The sequence below is a fragment of the Hyaena hyaena genome, unplaced genomic scaffold (assembly GCF_003009895.1).
Source record: "Hyaena hyaena isolate Hyena2069 unplaced genomic scaffold, ASM300989v1 scaffold_94, whole genome shotgun sequence".
In the NCBI taxonomy this organism is placed as follows: Eukaryota; Metazoa; Chordata; class Mammalia; order Carnivora; family Hyaenidae; genus Hyaena; species Hyaena hyaena.
Window position 1 is genome coordinate 1,744,837 of NW_024080726.1, and position 17,897 is coordinate 1,762,733.

General features: G+C 47.5%; 1 protein-coding gene and 1 long non-coding RNA gene across 2 annotated transcripts in view; one reads left to right on the forward strand and one right to left on the reverse strand.

Annotated features, from left to right (window-relative positions):
- Positions 1–442: 442 nt before the first annotated feature.
- On the reverse strand, positions 443–5,355 carry LOC120233610. Its single transcript, XR_005528869.1, has 2 exons — positions 3,306–5,355; positions 443–1,798 (listed from the first exon to the last, which is right to left on the reverse strand). It is a non-coding gene; the product is annotated as an uncharacterized LOC120233610 (long non-coding RNA).
- Positions 2,567–17,897, forward strand: part of CLSTN1 (calsyntenin 1) — a 78,322-nt gene continuing 62,991 nt past the window's right edge. Inside the window, 1 exon segment of the mRNA XM_039234948.1 lies at positions 2,567–3,073. Within this exon segment, the coding sequence (XP_039090879.1) occupies positions 2,983–3,073 (91 nt within the window). The 5' untranslated portion in view covers positions 2,567–2,982.

Consider the following 17,897-nt stretch of genomic DNA (forward strand, 5'->3'; position numbering starts at 1 on the left):
ATGGCCGAGGCTATTGTCAGGCAGACCGGAAACTGAGTTCACCGATTTCTCTGGCTTCCAAGATGCTCACACCGAGCTTTGCCGCTGGACGAACTCTCCTGGGGGCAAAATCTCAGCATGTGCCGGTTGCACTGAGCTCACCGGCCGTCTGTCTGCCCACCTGCCGCTGGACCCTTTTGATCTACCTCTTTGTTTCTTTAAGGGACAGTGAGGGTAAGAAGATAAAGGGATCAGGATTCCGGACACCAAAGAGCTTTTGTTTGTGTTTCCACTAGAACTGAATACATTACATTTTCCCTCTTGGCATCAGTCTATTGACTCAAGGCATAGTTCTGAGATTTATACCTTTCTGATTTCATGTTTTGTAAACCTACGGGGTATGTTTTGTATCCTCTGAGGTGTGAACTCCACAATACAAAAATGAATGCAGCAATTCACTTAGTGCATCACTGAGTATTTATTGAGTGCCTCCTGTATGTTCAGCTGTATACATGCAGCTCAGAAGTTGCCTGAGGGAAAAAGAGAAGTTCCTGTGTGTTTAGACCTCTTGTGTGCAAGGCTCTGTGATGCACCTTAGTTGCATCATCTTGTTTGATTCTGACCACTCCGGGAAATGGGTATTGCTATCCCATTTCACAGGCGAGGAAAGAGACTCAAAATTCTGTATCTTGTCAAGATCATTCGTAGTAGAGGCAGCCGGAGTGTCTGTCCAGTGCTATCTGACGGTACCATCTGGGTCCTTTCCACTAGAACCCAGCGGGGGGAAGAAAAGGATACACATGGGTCAACGGCGTGAAGTCGCAGATTATGGATTCCAGACTGCCTGGGTCAGAGCAGGTGCGGAAGGGGGAGGGAATGGCCTGATGGTCAGGAGGACTTCCTGCAGGAGACAGCCCAGGTGGGACTTAGGGCAGAGGTTGGGGGCTGGGCGGTGGGCATGCTACATAAAGCAGGTCCTGGGCAGGAATGAACTTGAGCACAGACAGCGTTGAGACAGCATGGCCCTGAGGTCAGCTAGGTGGGGCCTGAGGTGGAGGCGTGGGAAGCCTGGCAAGAGCCATCTGGACCAGATAAGGTGGTAACAAGGAGCCAGCAGGAACCAGATCCTTGGAAGCGATGCCTGCAGAGGATGACACTGCAGTGCTGGCTGGGAGGAGTGAAGAGTTGAGGCCTGGAGACGTAGGGGCCAGGCACGCCCGGCGGAAGGGGTCCACCCAAGGGGAGTCTAGTCCTCCTGGACCCAGGGAAGGGGGGGGCAGGGGAAGGAGAGATGGAATTTGGAGGCCTCGGTGCAGGATGCTCTTGACGGACGAAGGACAGGGAAGAGTGTATTCCATTGCAGATTGCTTTCCAACCCTCCTCCGGTCACACCACGCCACCGCTCACGGCTGCGCGGGGTCTTCCCGTGGCCTGTAGGATCGGCGGGACACTTCGGGCGCCTCGCGGTTTGGCCTGAATCTACTTCACCCACTGTGCTCCTAAATAAGTCCTCCACTCTCCTGCTTCTCCCGGCCTCCGAGGGGGCCCGCGTCCTGGCCCCCCACCCCGCGCTGGCCTCCACAAAGCCCACCAGCCGCCCAGGCGCTCCAGCTACCAAGGCAGCGACAACCACGGTGTTGGAATCGCCTTCTAGAGCTCTCCTGCACAGTCCTGACGAATTCCCATTTTACTGTTACTTAACTTCTGCTGTCCCCAGTCTCCCTGAAGTCACCGCCCTGTCCTTGAGGGCTGGCTGTTCTTTCACTGGAGTTGTCCTGCCTTCGGGGACATCACTTTGCCTTTCAGTCTGAGTCCTCACCTGCCGAAGGGAGCCAATAACGGGCACAGTGCCTGGCCCAGGGGCCCATTCATGACCGTTCCAGGCTTTTCCTCCGGCGTGGGGTGGTCCGCGGGAAGGCGGGGTCACCAGGTCAGAGGGAAAGGGGGTGCTGCAAGCCCCTGGGAGGAACCCTTCTTCGTGCTTTTGGATCTCCGCATTTCTAAGGGACCGCTGGCACCGCACCAAGATCATCCGGCATCACAGATTTCTTCGGCAAATAAAGGAACCCTGAGTTACAAATTCGGGGCGGACTCCCGGGGGCCGCCAACGCCCGGTCCTGGGGCTGAACCTTCGCAGCACGTGCCGCGCGGTCTTGGGCTGTTTACAAAGTGCGGTTCGCTGACCTCGATCTCCTTGAAAACCTTTCCCGACCCCGCAGGCTCCCTCTCCCCACCTCCACGGGGACAGAAGAGGAGGACACCGGGACTCGGGGAGGCGACGCGCCTGGCCCCAAGCGGCCCAATGCGCTGGCGCTCAGGGGCCGCACCCTCCGGCGGGGTCTGCGCTCCCTGGGGCTGGGGGTGCGGAGGGCTCAAAGGCCGGCGCGGGCCGCAGGGTCCCGCTCGCTCGGCTCCGGAGCCGCGCGTGGGGGGGCGCGCGTGGGGGCATGAGGGGTTGACGCCCTCGGCCACAGCGGGGGCAGGGGGCGCAGCCCCCCAGACTCTCCAGAGCCGCCCGGGAGCCACCTTCCACCCCCCCACCCCCACCCCCACCCCCACCCCCACCCCCACCCCCATCCCCGCCGGGCGCGGCCCCGCGGACGCGCGTTCCGGGCTCCGCCGGCGATTCGAGGCGCGCGCCCCGTCCCCGCCTCTCCCCCGCACGCGCGCGCCCCTCGCGCCGCCACCCCGCCCCTCCCGCGCGCGCGCGCGCGCCCCTCCCGCCGCCACCCCGCCCCCGCCGGTACCCTCGCCGGACCCGTGAGAGCGCGCCGCCGCCATCTTAGTTGCTGCCGCCGCCTCCAGCCAAGCGCTGCCTCGGCGGAGGGGAGGGCGCCCGCGGCCCGAGCGCGCGGCCCAGCGTCGCGCCGGCGGCTCGGCGGCTCCCGGAGCTCTCCGCGGCGCGAAGCAGCCGGCCCCGGGCCGCCAGAGCCCCGCTCGGCGCCCCGCGCGCCTGCCTGCCGCTCCCGCCTCGGGCCGGCCGCGGCGCCGCGAGCCCGAGCGATGCTGCGCCGCCCTGCGCTCGCGCCGGCCGCGGCCGCCTGGCTGCTGCTGGCCGGGCTGCTGAGCGGCGGCGGGGTCTGGGCCACGCGAGGTAAGCGGCGGGCGCCGGGGAAGCCGGGCTCGGGCCCCGGGCGGCGGCGGCGGCGGCGGCTGGCGGGGGGTGGGGGTGGTGGCGGCGGGGGGCCGTGCAGGCGGGCCCGGGGGTCGGGCGCCCCTGCCTCCGCAGCGCCCGCGGGCGGGGGTGCACCGCGGGGAGGGTCCGCGTCCGGGTGTCGGGGGCTCGCGGGGCTGGGGGGCCCGCGCGGGGCTGGGCGTGCGCTTACATAAGCCCACTCCTCCGCATCCCCGTCCGGGATCCCGGCTCTGCCGCTGCGCCGCGGACGCCGCATCCTCGCCCCTTTCCGCCTCCTCCCCGGGGTCCTTTAAATCGGGTCCGTCTGCAGACGGACCGAGGCTGAAACTTGTCGCTTCGCTCCCCTCCCGCGTTGTATCCAAGGGTGAAATTGTGATCGAGGTTTACGGTCCCCGGCTCACCAGCCGCGTTTGGAAAGCCGCGTCTCCTCCGCTCCCGGCACCTTGGTGCGGGCTCTTTTCCTGACGGTCATTTAGATCGTGAGGGGGCTTCGCAGGTCCTCGGCGGAAACCTCTCTCTGGTTCCTCAGGGCCGAAATTATGTTATGGTTAACTTGGAAAAAAAAAATATATATATATTTCCTAGTGGATGGGTCGTCGTTGTTTTCACCTTCATGCACTTAACCTTTTAAACAGTACGCGCTTTCTGATATTGACCGATCTTGCCAGCGAAAAGCTTACGCATTGCAGATACAGGCTTCCGAAGGGATCGTGGAATCGTCAACATTTCCCTTGGCCTGGGGGGCAGAGTAATCCAGGTGTCGTCTATAGGGTACTTGGATCTATTCTTTTGGTTTTTGTTTTTAATAAAAACATCTTTTAGGGAGTGGAGAGGCCTGGTCTAGATGAAATGGTCCTATTTCATACTAGCAGCCTTTAAAAAATATCCTCATTTTCTGTTCCTTGGCATGGCATATGGAGAGAAGTATGGTGTTGACAAATTAAAGGGCAGAAGAGGCAAATGTGTCTTTTGTCCCATGTTCCTTTCTTCACATCGAGGAGGATAATGAACTTTGACTGCTTCTTTCCGTTCATTTCTGACATTCTGTTGACCGGCATAGTCAGGTTTTCATCACTAAGTATCTAATGGCCCTCAGTTTGCTTTTTAAAAGTTGTATCAAGCTGAGTGTGAAGTGTTCTTTCCAGATGTGGAATGGAGGTCTGAAAGTCTCATATATCCAAGAGAAAATGTCAGAGTTCTGCTTCTCTTGGGGAAAACCCACACATTTCAAAAATATGTGCTTGGATTGGGTATTTTGGGAACCGTTGAAATATATTTAGTTTAGTCGGTGATAACATTTCTTGTTAAAATCCCTATTTTCCTGTTTGTCCATTCATCTCCATTTGCTGTTCATTATTAAATTACGTGGATACTTAACAAATATATTTTCAGTTATCATATATCTTCATGATGATGGAAATCTTATGTGAAAGATGTGTTGAGGGCTTTGTAAATTGCTAACTTCCTAAGCTTTTCTGGTGCATTTATAGTACTTAAGAATAGTCTTCAAAATAAAAACACATTTTGAACATCAGTTTTTTTTTTCCCCCCCCCCCCCCCCCCCCGCTTGCTAGGTAGAAAATGTCTTGTGAATACTACAAGAAATGCTAATAAAACGGTTTCATTTTGAGGGGTTACAAATGGTTGTGGAGACACTTTCTGTGGGTTCATTTCAAAGGTGATCATTTTAACTATTATCTGAGTCTTTAAAAAATTTCTGTAGGTTTTTAAAAAAATGTTTATTTGTGAGAGAGAGAGAGCGCGTGTGGAGGGGCAGAGAGAGGGGGACAGAAGATCCCAAGCTGGTCTCTCCCATGCCGACAGCGGAGAGCCCGATGCGGGGCTCAAACCCCAAAACCTTGAGATCATGACCTGAGCTGAAGTCGGATGCTCGACCAACTGAGCCACCCAGGTGTCCCTAATAGCTGACTCTTTTATTGCTGTAAGACAGCCTGACATGAGCTACTGGTTGGTCATACTCTACCTCTAATAATTGTTAATGGGATAAAAGCAGTATCAACTGATGGAGAAAATGTTAGGTTTTGTAATATAAATTGCATTTTGACTATTCATTAGTTGTTTAATAAGTCCAGATTTGACTTTGATTTGTAGCTGTAGTTATTAAAAAAATATCGAGTAAATTAAAATATTAGGCATATCCTTGGCATGCCCTAGGCTGCTTACTTTCTCTCCAGTCAGTCAGTCAATGATTGGGAAATAGTAAGTTGAAATAGAGACTCTAGAAAGCTCAGGGGTATATATATATTTTTAAATGTTTATTTATTTTTGAGAGAGAGAGAGACAGAGAAAGAGAGGGGGAGACACAGAATCCGAAGCAGCCTCCAAGCTACCAGCAAGCACAGAGCCAGATGATGGGCTCGAACCCACAAACCATGAGATCATGACCTGGGCTGAAGTCAGATGCTTAACTGACTGAGCCACCCAGGCGCCCCAGGAGTATTTTTAAAAAGTGCTATCATGGACTGCATTTCAAAGCCAGAGAAATAATATTCATTGTTATTTTCTGGTTTGTTTGTATACACACTTCTCAGTGAGTCCTCTCCCCACCATCCTGTGTGAAATTACATTTCTCTCTGAACCCCTGAATCCTCCCTCCCCTGCCTCATTTTTTTCTCTTTCCACAGCACTTACTCCCATTGTACCGCCCTTATTTTGTTTATTGTCTGGCTCGCCTCTCTAGGACATAGGCCCTTCCAAGACAGACGGGTGCTTGGTGTGTTTTGTGCGGGTGTGAACCCTGTCACCCGCACACAGTACCCGCAGGTACTCAGTATTTGTTGAGTGAGTGATTGGATGGACACCTGTCAGTTTTGACAGCATGGAATTTCATGTCCTTTTTTTTTTTTCATATGACAGATAAATGTTCCACACTGAAAGCGGCATTACAGAGTATAAAACAAACTTAAATTCTGCAACGTGGGTGTAGAAATTGATTAGTAGATAATTCTGCAATGATCTGTTCTGTTGATTGCACTGTTGGGGGATATTAGATCATAAAAATTGGGAGCAGCTCTTGAAGGCTGTAGCTTTGTGGCTACCACTTAGAGCCTAACTTTTAAAAATACTGTGATTCTCTGCTTTTTTGGAAAGTGGTTTCTTATTTTGTTACCTTTTTCCCCCCCAGAACCAACTTTGAGGAAAAGTCATTTGAGTATAGACTTCAATATTATGTTTAATCTCATGTTTGTGTTTGTGAAAGTAAAGGTCATTTATTTTACACAGGAGACCTATAACTATTAAAGAAATGATAAAATTAATAATTCTGGATGTATTCTGATGTCAGAGCTTTCACTCCGTTAACTGGAGCCTTCAGTTAACTAGAGTTCATCTTCTGACTGCAGAGTGCTTTTAGACCACCTCTTAATGTTTAAAGTGAGGATGTTAAAGTTTTAAGAGATCTTTAAAAAAATTGAATTATTTTTATTATTGCTTTCTGAGGCAGGAAAATACCATTTCTGGGGGTAAAGTTTTTGTGCATAAGTTGAAAAGAAATAGGAGGTCTGAATATCCTGAAAGTCACCGAGAGTCTATTTCTCACATATTCTGGTTAATTGAGATTTGAGATTATGCTTTAAAAAAAATACACCTTGCTTTTTCTGTGGTCTTGATTTGGTTAGATCAGAGATGTTTGAAGATACGTTATGTCTTTTATAAATGGAATGTAAGGTTATTTGTTACAAAATACATATTTTGGTAGAACGTCAGAAATACAGATTCAAGATTGGTGGAAATGATTCACTCAGCGTTGGGTACTTCACTGACAAAGAAAAACAAAACAAAAGTGACATTTTGATAACGGCAGAGACGTAAAGGCCGGAGATGAGAACCCTTGAACTGTGACGTTCCCCTGCTTGCTGGCAGGCTAATGGACCTCGCCTGTTTTTTCATAGAGCCACCATCACCTAGGTAGTTGGGATACGGCATTTGTTTGTCCCTGATTTTTTTTTATTAAAAATTTTTTTTTAATGTTTGTTTTTGAGAGAGCGAGGCAGAGCACAAGTAGGGGAGAAGCAGAGGGAGAGGGAGACAACAGAATCCAAAGCAGGCTCCAGGCTCTGAGCTGTCAGTACAGAGCCTGACGTGGGGCTTGAACTCCCGAACCACGGGATCATGACCTGATGAGCTGAGGTTGGACACTCAACCAACTGAGCCATCCAGGGTGTCCCTGTTTCTCCTTGATTTGATAGGTCCTTTCTCTTCTGTGTTTTAGGCATATTTTTGTTCATTTTCTCATTTAGCTCTAGGATGATATTGTTCAAGTTTTTCACAAGATGTGTGGCTGAGGCTTTTTCATTTTTAAAGTTTTAGGTGAGGGGTGCCTGGGTGGCTCAGTCGGTTAAGCGTCCAACTTCGGCTCAGATCATGATGTCACAGTTCGTGGGTTCGAGCCACGCGTCGGGCTCTGCTGACAGACAGCTCAGAGCCCGGAGTCTGTTTCAGATTCTGTGTCTTTCTATCTAACCCTTCCCTGCTCACGCTGTCTGTCTGTCTGTCTGTCTCTCTCTCTCTCTCTCTTTCTCTCAGAAATAAATAAAACATTAAAAAAAATTTTAAGTTTTAGGGGAACAATCATTTACTTTGCAATAACTGAATTTAGAACATCTTAAAGACCTATAAACCACATCTTCTGTTCCAGAACCTCAGTAAGTAGGTTGTAAAGGAAGAATCATGTTTTGCCTCTGACCTGAGGTCAGACATGAATATTCTCTTTCCGTCCTCTGTTTTGGACTAGTCTGATTCTCTTGTGACAAGAGTCTGCTACTTTCCAAGTCTACTCTGACCTGTACTTTCTTAAAATCACTGTTTAGGACAGAGGTAGACTTTATTTTCCTTAAGCCCCTTTAAAAAATTTTTTAAAAATAATCTGTTTTTTTTTTTTTTAAGACATTTATTTTTGAGAGAGAGCATGTGTGCATGTGCACGTCCGCGAGCAAGCAGGGAAGGGGCAGAGAGAAAGGGGACAGAGGATCCGAAGCAGGCTCCTCCCTGACAGCCGACAGTTGAGAACCCAGGAACCCAGTGCGCGGCTGGAACTCAGGACCCACTCAGGAACCGAGAGCTCATGACCTGAGCCGAAGTCAGATGTTTAACCAACTGAGCCACCCAAGTGCCCCTTAAAATTTTAAGTAATCTCTACGCTCAGCATGGGGCTCAAACTCACAATGCTGAGATCAAGAGTTGGGTGCTCTACCGACTGAGCCAGCCAGGCATCCTTCTTTTTTAAATTTATAAACAGCTTTATTGAAAAGTAATTCACATTTCATAACATTCACCCTTTTTTTTTTTTAAAGTTTATTTATTTATTTTGAGAGAGAGAGTGCAAGTTGGGGAGGAACAGAGGGAGAGAGAGACTCCCAAGTAGGCTCTGTGCTGTCAGCACACGGCCAGCATGGGGCTCGAAGTCCCCAACCGTGAGATCATGACCTGAGCTGAAATCAAGAGTCTGACGCTTAGCTGACTAAGCCACCCAGACGCCCCAAGGTTCACCCTTTTAAAGCCCACATTTCAGTGATTCTAGTATATTCACAAGACTCTGTAACCATCATCACTAATTTCAGATTTTTTTTTTAAAGTCATCTCTGTACGCAGTGTGGAGCTCGAACTCATGACCCTGAGATCAGAGAAGTTGCATGCTCCCAGACTGAGCCAGGCACCCTATTTTCAGAACATTTTTATCACCCCAAGGAGGAACCCCATAGCCCCTGGCTGTCACTCTGAATTCCCCTTCCCTCCAGCTCCTGGTAACCACCAGTCTATTTCTGTCTCTGGATTCTGGACGTTTCATACAATGGAATCATACACCACGTGGCCTATTTGTCAATAGCTTCTTTCACTTGATATTTCCAGGGTTCACGCGAGTCGTAGCGTGTGTCGGAACTTCATGCCTTTTTATGGCTGCATAACGTTGGCCCTGGGTTTGTGTCCCTCCAAGATTCATACGTTGACACCTAGCCCCCAGTGGTATGGTATCTGGAGATGGGCCTCTCGAGAGGATAGAGCCCTGGTGACTGGGATGAGTTCCCTCTGAGAAGCCGGAGAGCTCCGCTTGCCGCTGCCACCAAGGGAAGACGCCGCGAGAAGATGGCCTCCGCAAACCGGAAGAGGGGTGTCACCACAACTGGAGCACGCTGGCACCTTGATCTCGGACTTCCCAGCCTCCAGGTCTGGGAGGGGGACATTTCTGTTGTTTCTGAGCCACCCAGTCTGTGGTAATTTGTTTTGGCAGCTGAAATAGACTAAGGTACTATTTCTTTGTCTGGATATACCGCATTTTGTTGATCTGTTCGTCAGTTGCTGGACATTTGGGTGGTTTTCCACTTTGTGGCTGCAGTGAGTAATGCTGCTGTGAACGTTTGTGCGCTGGCTTTGTGTGGACGTGTGATTTCAGAACTCTTGGGTTTGCACTGAAGGGTGGAATTGCCGGGTTGCGTGGTGCCCCTCTTTTACATTTCAGGGGGACTGCCGAACCGTTTCCTAAAGTGGCTGCACCATTTCCCACTCACTCTTGACCTCTGTAATCATTCCTGGGAGCTTTTTTCCTAATCCAATGCATATTTCACAGTTGTCTAAGTTTTCTTAGAAGAATTTTAAGTTGCTGATTTTTTTCTGCTTTAGTGATAAACTGGCATTTCATCCAACTAGCTCCTTCCTCCCTCATCTCCCGTATCATTTCCAGCGTTGAAAGGTTGGCCCTCCACACCTAAGTAGCCTTCCCTGTAAAAACAGATGTTTCCCACACTTCCCTGACATTTGATCACTCAGCGTGGGCACCTGCTAGCACAGAAAGCAATGCTTTCCTTAAAGTGTAAAGATTTGAGTCTGCTTTCCTCAGGTCCGGAGTTTACCAGGCCTTCAGATCTGCCTCATCCAGCCCACAGCTTTGTTTGTACCGCCACTCAGTTTAAGAAAGGCCGAGCCATCTGCAGCCTGCATCCCACCCCAGGCCCTGCTCTCCCGCTGTGATCTGAGGAATGAGCTCGGACAGTACAGACCCCGCGACTTGAGGGACAAGCAGAGGGAGCCCCCAGGTTCCAGGAGCAGACTTTCACTTTTTGAAAGGAACTGGACAAAACGCTAGAATCCGTAAACCGCTAGTTCAGAATGTGATGTTACTTAGGCGCCTGGGTGACTCCGTCCGTTAGGCGTCCACCTCTTGGTTTTGGCTCAGGTCATGATCGCACGGTTTGTAAGTTTGAGCCCTGCATCAGGCTCTGTGCTGACAGTATGGAGCCTGCTTGGGATTCTCTCCCTCCGCCCCTCTCTGCCCCTGCCCCACTCGCGCGTGCGCACATGCTCGCTTGCTCTCTATCTCTCTCTCAAAATAAATTAAAAAACTTAAAAAAAAAGAATATGTCTCTTCATTCATTACACTTTTTTTCTTCTAATTGGCTAAAAAATAGGCTTTGTTGAAGTAAATTATTTTGTCTGGTCCTTTGGTTTTGTTCTTTAAGTAACTATTTGTTATTTGCCCACTTTTTAATCCTGGTTAAGACGCTTAGAAATCTGTCTTTAGATTGAAAGTGAATTTTAAAACTTAGTAAGTAAGAGTGTCATCTTTGTTTAAGACCTCCTTAAAATGTAACAGACACATTTATTCTGAGCTCTTCCTAATCCTTAAATTTTTTTTCTTCTATTCTACAGTAGTTTGATGTTAAGGATCACCAAGAAAAAAATTGAATGTCATAAACTTAAATTGAAGATATGTAAAACTTGAGAGTGATTTGTATGAAGTTGTCTATTAAGTGACTGTTAAAGGACATAATTTATTCCCTCTGAAGTGCAGAATCCAGTCACATTTGATGTTGCATATTTCAGATGTAGTTAGTGATGAATATTGAGAGGACCAGCTGCATAATATGTGCGGCCAAGTGCAGAATCAAAGTGTGGGTCCCTTTGCTCAAAACCTACTACTAATAATAAAGATGACAAAGAGCATTAAACCAAGCGTGAGGCCCAGGAAACCCAGCAGATTGTCGTGAGTATTGATAGACTTGCAGGGCAGGGTATTAATATTCAGAATGAGGGCCTGGCCCTGAGGTTTTCACTAGAGCCCTTGGTCCTCCGGACAGACATTCTCAGATGAACCAGCTGATGCCACGCCCTCCTCAGCAGCACCCCCCCCCCCCCCCCCCCCCGTCCTCCCCAGCGCCCCCCCCAAACTCCTCGGGGCAGGACTTGTATTCTCCGGCAGCCTTGGGGGCGGGGAACACTCCTCTCTCCTCAGCACCTAGCAGAGAACAGTGTACTTGAATCACAATAGTGCGAGCAGATCAGAGGTAGAAGCTAATTGAGGAATAGGGTCAATTTTGATTTGGGGGATTAAAGCCTTTGCGTCCGCAGGTTACATTTACTTTTTTAAAAAAATGTTTTGTTTATTTATTTATTTTTGAGGGTTTTTTTTAAATATATTTATTTCTGAGAGAGAGAGAGAGAGAGAGCATGAACAGGGGAGGGTCAGAGAGAGAGAGGGACACACAGAATCTGAAACAGGCTCCAGGCTCCAGGCTCCAAGCTGTCAGCACAGAGCCCGACGTGGGGCTCAAACCCACAAACCATGAGATCATAACCTGAGCCGAAGTCGGACTTTCAACCAACTGAGCCACCCAGGCATCCCAGTTTACATTTACTTTTAAAATGCCTTGACTAATTCATGCCAGTTTCCTTTATTTTTGGAATCAGTAATGTGGAAAACAGAAATTATGAAAATTCTTGCATAATCCCTAATTTTTTTGTTTTTTTGGGTTTTTTTTTTTGCCTTGCTTTCCTAACCTTTATCAGAGTAGCTAGTAAGTAGCAAAGTGCACTAGCTTAACTTGAATATTCTTCCGAGGCCGACACGCTGCGGCTGCGGTTATTAAAGGAACAGGGCGGGGACTAGAAGGTGGACAGCAGCCATTCTGGGCGCAGGAACGCCTCAGGCACTCGGGCTGTGATAATGGCAGGGTCCCTCGATAATCCCCAGTCTGTGCTATAAAGCCCCGAGTTGGCAACGTTTTTGATCTTGGTTCTGACTTGTTTGTAAGATCTCCTTTAATATCTGCCCAAGGTTCCTGAATGAAGCATTTTCGTTTGATGGGAGTTTTAAAAAGTCCATGCCCAAGTGTAAGAAACATTTTCTTGTTGAATTAAGAGGTGCAACTAATAAGCATCTTCTAAACATACAAAACCCAGAATAGAAAGTGATTCAAATGCTTTTTTTTTAAAAATATGAAATCAGTCATTTTTAAGCCTTTTCTCACTGGAGGAACTTGTACCAATGGGTAATTTCACAACCTCGTCTTCCCTTTTCCCCCTCATGGTGACTTTAGTTAGTAATAGCTGCAGCATTAATATTTGTTTGATGACATATTTTAGATAGGTCACAAATGCCAGTGATTATTAGCATACATTTACTTTTAAAAAGTAATGCAATTTGTTGTGATGAGCAATAGGTGTTATATGGAAACCAACTTGACAATCAACTATTTAAGAAAAAAAGGTAATGCATATAAGGCAAGTATGTGTATGTTGCATTTTTTTTCTTTTCCTATTAATTTGTTTATTTCGTTTTCGGTGCTGATTGACAGAATGAAACCAGGGCCAGTGAGAAAGCAAATATGGGCCACTTCAGCCAGTCTTTGGTGTTTTAGGAGTAAAGGATGAAGGCTAGAAGGGTTTCTGAAGTTTCTTTTTGTATCTGGTAATTCAGCTCCTTGATATAGGAGAGCAGATAGGGATTTGGGGCAAAAGCCTTGCCTGGAACAGAGCAGTCCTGACTGTACTTTTTTAAAAAAAAATTTCTATTTTTTTATTTTCTTGAGAAAGAGAAACAGAGAGCGAGTGGGGAAGGAGCAGAGAGAGAGGGAGACAGAAGCAGTAGCAGGCTCCAGGCTCAGGGCTGTCAGCACAGAGCCCGACGCAGGGCTCGAACCCACGAACTGTAAGATCATGACCTGAGCCGAAGTCAGGTGCTTAACCGACTGAACCACCCAGGCACCCGAGTCCCGACCGACTGTACCTTCTATCTTTTGGAAATCCAAGTATTAGATAGGCAAATTGAGACAGGCTGGTGCACTGGGCATTGATGGAGCCCCAGCCACTGAGAAACCCTCAGCAATGGCTAACAGAGGTTCGTCCGTATTCAGATCTGGTCAGGTGGAGATTCCATCTCCTGAATGCTGAGGCACATTTTGTTTCTCTGTTCTCGTGTTCGATCGCCTGGGTACAGTGAAGTCCCCCTGAGCTGAAGCTCCTTGACCACCTCAGCTCCATACTGACTTCTAGTGACCATTTGTCAACTGCATTAACCTAGCTTTGACTTGATATATTGTTTCCTGGGACCCATTTCTGATGCCCAGACGACCTGAAAAGGCAGTTCATCTACTAGGAATTGAAGTTGGAACTCAGATTGCATTTCCCCCAGAAACTTTGTTATAAACCATTTAAGCTCTAAAAGTGATCGTCAGAAACCTATTTAACCCATCACACAAGTGAAAACCAGGCAAATTTATAGGGAAACACAGCACACACACCATTACAGGGTTAATAATTTTATAAACTGCCGATGAAGTGCTAGTTAAAATACTGTGGGAAGTAGGTCTTGAAGTAATAGAGTACTTTAAACGGTTTTGTGGGGAGCATCAGTCGCTATCAGTCACACTTGGACTGAAGAGGGTGACTTGATTTGGAAGTGACCCGACCTGTGAGAGCAGCAAGAGGGAATGTGGGCCTTTCATTGTGATCTTGAAAAGGAAGGAAGCAGAAGAGGGGAGACCTGGGCCAGCAGGCCCCCTGGTAGCCAGGTGTCAGCACTGCAGGGGTAGCTGATGGGACGGAAGGTGGGGAGGCAGGAGCCACACAGTGAGCCTTCTGCCAGCAGCTGTATGGCCACCACACCCAGAGCTGTCTGTGTGTGCAGGTCACCCCGTACAGAGAACACTAACTAATGTGCTTAAAGGAATGACTGCTGGTCAAATATGCTTTGTGGTTTTCATCAAAGAAAATTTTACTTGAAGAATTGCCATTTAGGGGGGCACCTGTGTGGCTCAGTCGCTTGAGCATCCAACTCTTGATTTTGTCTCAGGTCATGATCTCATGGTTTGTGATTTCAAGCCTGTTTCGGGCTCTGCGCGGACAGGGCGGAGATTGTGTGGGCTTCCCTCTGTCCCTCCCCTCGTCATGCTTACTCTCTTTATCTCTCTCTCAAAATAAGTAAACTTAAAAAAAAAAAAAAAAAGGCCATTCCTTGAATTGTCCAAGTTCCAAATGTATACAAATTAAATTTACTCACTCCTTGTAGAGTTATTTTGGTAAAGCAAATGTAAAATAGGTGGTTTACCTAACCCCCAAATATACTTTTTTTTTCTGAGTTTATTATTTTGACAGAGACAGAGAGAGTATGAGGGGGGGAGGGGGGAGAGAGAGAGAGAGAGAGAGAGAGAGAGAATCCCAAGCAACTAGCGCAGAGCCTGACTCGGGGCTCCAGCTCCCAAGACGGTGAGATCATGACCTGAGCCGAGATCAAGAGTCCGGTGCTTAACCAGCTGAGCCACCCAGGCACCCTGACCCTCACATATTTTTTTTTTAATGTTTTATTTATTTCTGAGAGAGAGACAGCATGAACACGGGAGGGTTAGAGAGAGAGAGGGAGACACAGAATCCGAAACAGGCTCCAGGCTCTGAGCTGTCAGCACAGAGCCCAACACGGGGCTCGAACTCACAAACTGTGAGATCATGACCTGAGCCAAAGTCGGACGCTTAACCGACTGAGTCCCCCAGGCGCCCCAACCCTCAAATATTCTTGATTGGATTTGTATGTTTTGTGTACAAGAGGTCTTCCACTCTAAATGGTGACGTGGTGACTTCGAGCCGTAATGGTAAAGGATGGCTGCAGGCCCTCTTCACACTGTGGTATGGGGTGACCTCACGCAGTGTTTCGCTAAGGGTGTGACGTAGCTAGGTGTTACCTGGGAAGAGGGGCCTGTCAGTTGCCAAGGGTTGGGAAATGCCGTCAGACAGGTTTCCTTGCTGTAGGACGGAATGTTTAGCAGCTGGTGTTGGAGAACTGCTGGGAGCGCGGTGGGGGGTAAGAATCCACATTCACCCAGCTAACTATCCGTGGGCTCCTTTTGTGACACCGCTGTGCCATAGGGCAGTTTGGGAAAGGCTGTTACCTCCATGTGGTAGGAAAAGAAAAAAACCCTTTAATGCAAAGAATAGACTAAAATGACCTAAAAATACTGCCTCTTTGGGATCATTAGTCCTAATCCTTTTGTGTATATCTCTAGATTTTTTTCCCTTGTAAAAATTTACGTAGTCAGGGCCCCTGGGTGGCTCAGTAAGTTAAGCATCCGACTTCAGCTCAGGTCATGATCTCACGGTTTGTGGGTTCGAGCCCCGCATCAGGTTCTGTGCTGACAGCCAGCTCAGACCCTGGAGCCTGTTTCGGATTCTGTGTCTTCCTCTCTCTCTGACCCTCACGCTGTCTCTCTCTCAGAAACAAATAAAACATTAAAAAAAACTGTTTTAATGTTTACATAGTCAGCGTTTTAAACAAAATGAGTTCATTTTGTACAAGTTGTTTTGTAACTTTCTCGATGTCATTCATTAAACATTTCTCCTGGGCGTGGGTGTATTCATTAGAGGGATTCAGTAGGATCTCTTGAATCTTGTAGGATCCCCAGACTGTTTGGTCTCAGGAACCTCAGAAATTATTGAAGACCTTAAAGAGATTGTGTTTATGTGGGTTTTATCTATCCGTATTTTCTCTTAGAGATTAAACTGAGAACCTATTAAAATATTTAATTTATTTAAACTAGCAATAATAAACCTGTTAGATGATAACATTGTACACATATATTGAAATTGAAATTGAATATAGTTGGGTAACATATTTTTAAAGAAACATAACTGTACTATATTTTCCAAAACAAAAAACAATTTAGTAAGAAGACTGACGTTGTTTTTACATTATTGCCAATCTCTTTAATGTGGGTCTAAGAGAAGTCAGCCAGATTCTGTATTCAACCCCTTGCTATCTGTTGTTTGATTGAAACAGATGAACAACGTTTAGCCTCACACAAATATGTAGCTGGAGAAGGGAGGGCTTTGCAAAGGACCTTCTGAAAGGGTCCTAGGGGCCCCCAGGAGTCCTCAGACCACATTCTCGTGACTGCTGGTTTTGGACAGTGGCTGATGTCAAAATACAGTTGAGGGATAGGTTGCCTGTAATTTGCTTCTCAATAACAGATGAAGTAGAAAGCACAGCTTGCAAAGGATTTATTTAAAAAGAGAGAGAGAAATTAGAGTCAATTCAATTGATTCCTATAATTCTGTCTCTAGTTCATTGTCACTTGCTTTCTTGAGTGTAGAAGCCACCAGTGCAGGCTGGCCCCAGCTGGATGGACGGCACGTTTCGCTACCGCCCAGTGAGGGGCCTTTACAGCCAGGTCGGTGCTCAGTGCCCTGCGCGTGAGGAATCAGGGTCTCCTGTGCCTGTGGTTCGTTACTGTGGTTTCTGTTTACCTCTTACCAGAGGACAGGTTTTTGATGAGGGAAAAGGCCAGAATGCACGCAAAAGTAGAGGAGGATGTTAAAATCAGATTTTTGGGGCTTTTTCTTTAGAAGTATACACTCACTTTATTAGTATTTCTAGAATGAGATCTAGAAGAAAATCCAGCTTTTTTTTTTTTTTTAAAGTTCAGTACTTAAAAAAAGGAAAGATTACCATCTCTGTTTTTCCTCCTAAGATGGCCATTCTGTGACCTTTAAATGGCTGATTTCATTGTGAAGATTCTTTTTATAACTATCACAATACAGGAAGGCACTTGGGAGATTTCTCAGCATCTGGAGTAAGTTATGCGTAAGTGCCTGTCCTGTTCGTGTGGGTGGGAATGGCTGCTGGTTAGTTGGTTTGGCAGTACTTTTGATCTAGTTCTTGCTTGGACTGCGTTCCATAAATCCATCTTCCTCCTGAAAGGTCATCACATTCTTTTTCCTCTTTTATGATAAGTCCTTTACTTTTAGTTTATTTTTTATTTTTCTAAAAGATACTGTTTTTAAGTCATCTCTACACCCAACGGCCAGGCTCAGACTCCCAGCCCTGAGATGAAGAGTTGCACGCCCCACCAACTAGAGCCAGCCAGGCGCCCAGTCCTCTACTTTTGAAACCTGACAGTTTGTCATCCCACTTATATAATCTCTGGTTTCTTGTATGTTACTGCATTAGGACATTAAGTACTTTTTTAAACCTGGAAACCTAAAAATGTCCTAATCTAGCTGAAAAAAAAAAAAAAAGACAGCTTCTGAATTATATGGCTAGAATTCTAGAAATGGAAAGGATTTTAGAATTGATTTAGCTCATTCAGCCCATTTTACCAAAGAGGAAACAAGTGAAGTGGTTATTGTTGTCAGTATATTTTTATTTTTTATTTAATTATTTTTTTAATGTTTTATTTATTTCTGAGAGAGAAAGACAGCGTGAGCAGGGTAGGGTCAGGGAGAGAGGGAGACACAGAATCCAAAACAGGCTCCAGGCTCTGAGCTAGCTGTCAGCATAGAGCCCAACACGGGGCTTGAACCCACGAACCGTGAGATCATGACCTGAGTCAAAGTCAGATGCTCAACCGACTGAGCCACCCAGGCGCCCCAAACTGAAGTGAACTTTTAAAAATTCTGGAGGGGAGGGGCGCCTGGGTGGCTTAGTCGGTTAAGCATCCGACTTTCGCTTAGGTCATGATCTCGCGGTTCGTGGGTTCGGGCCCCGCGTCGGGCTCTGTGCTGA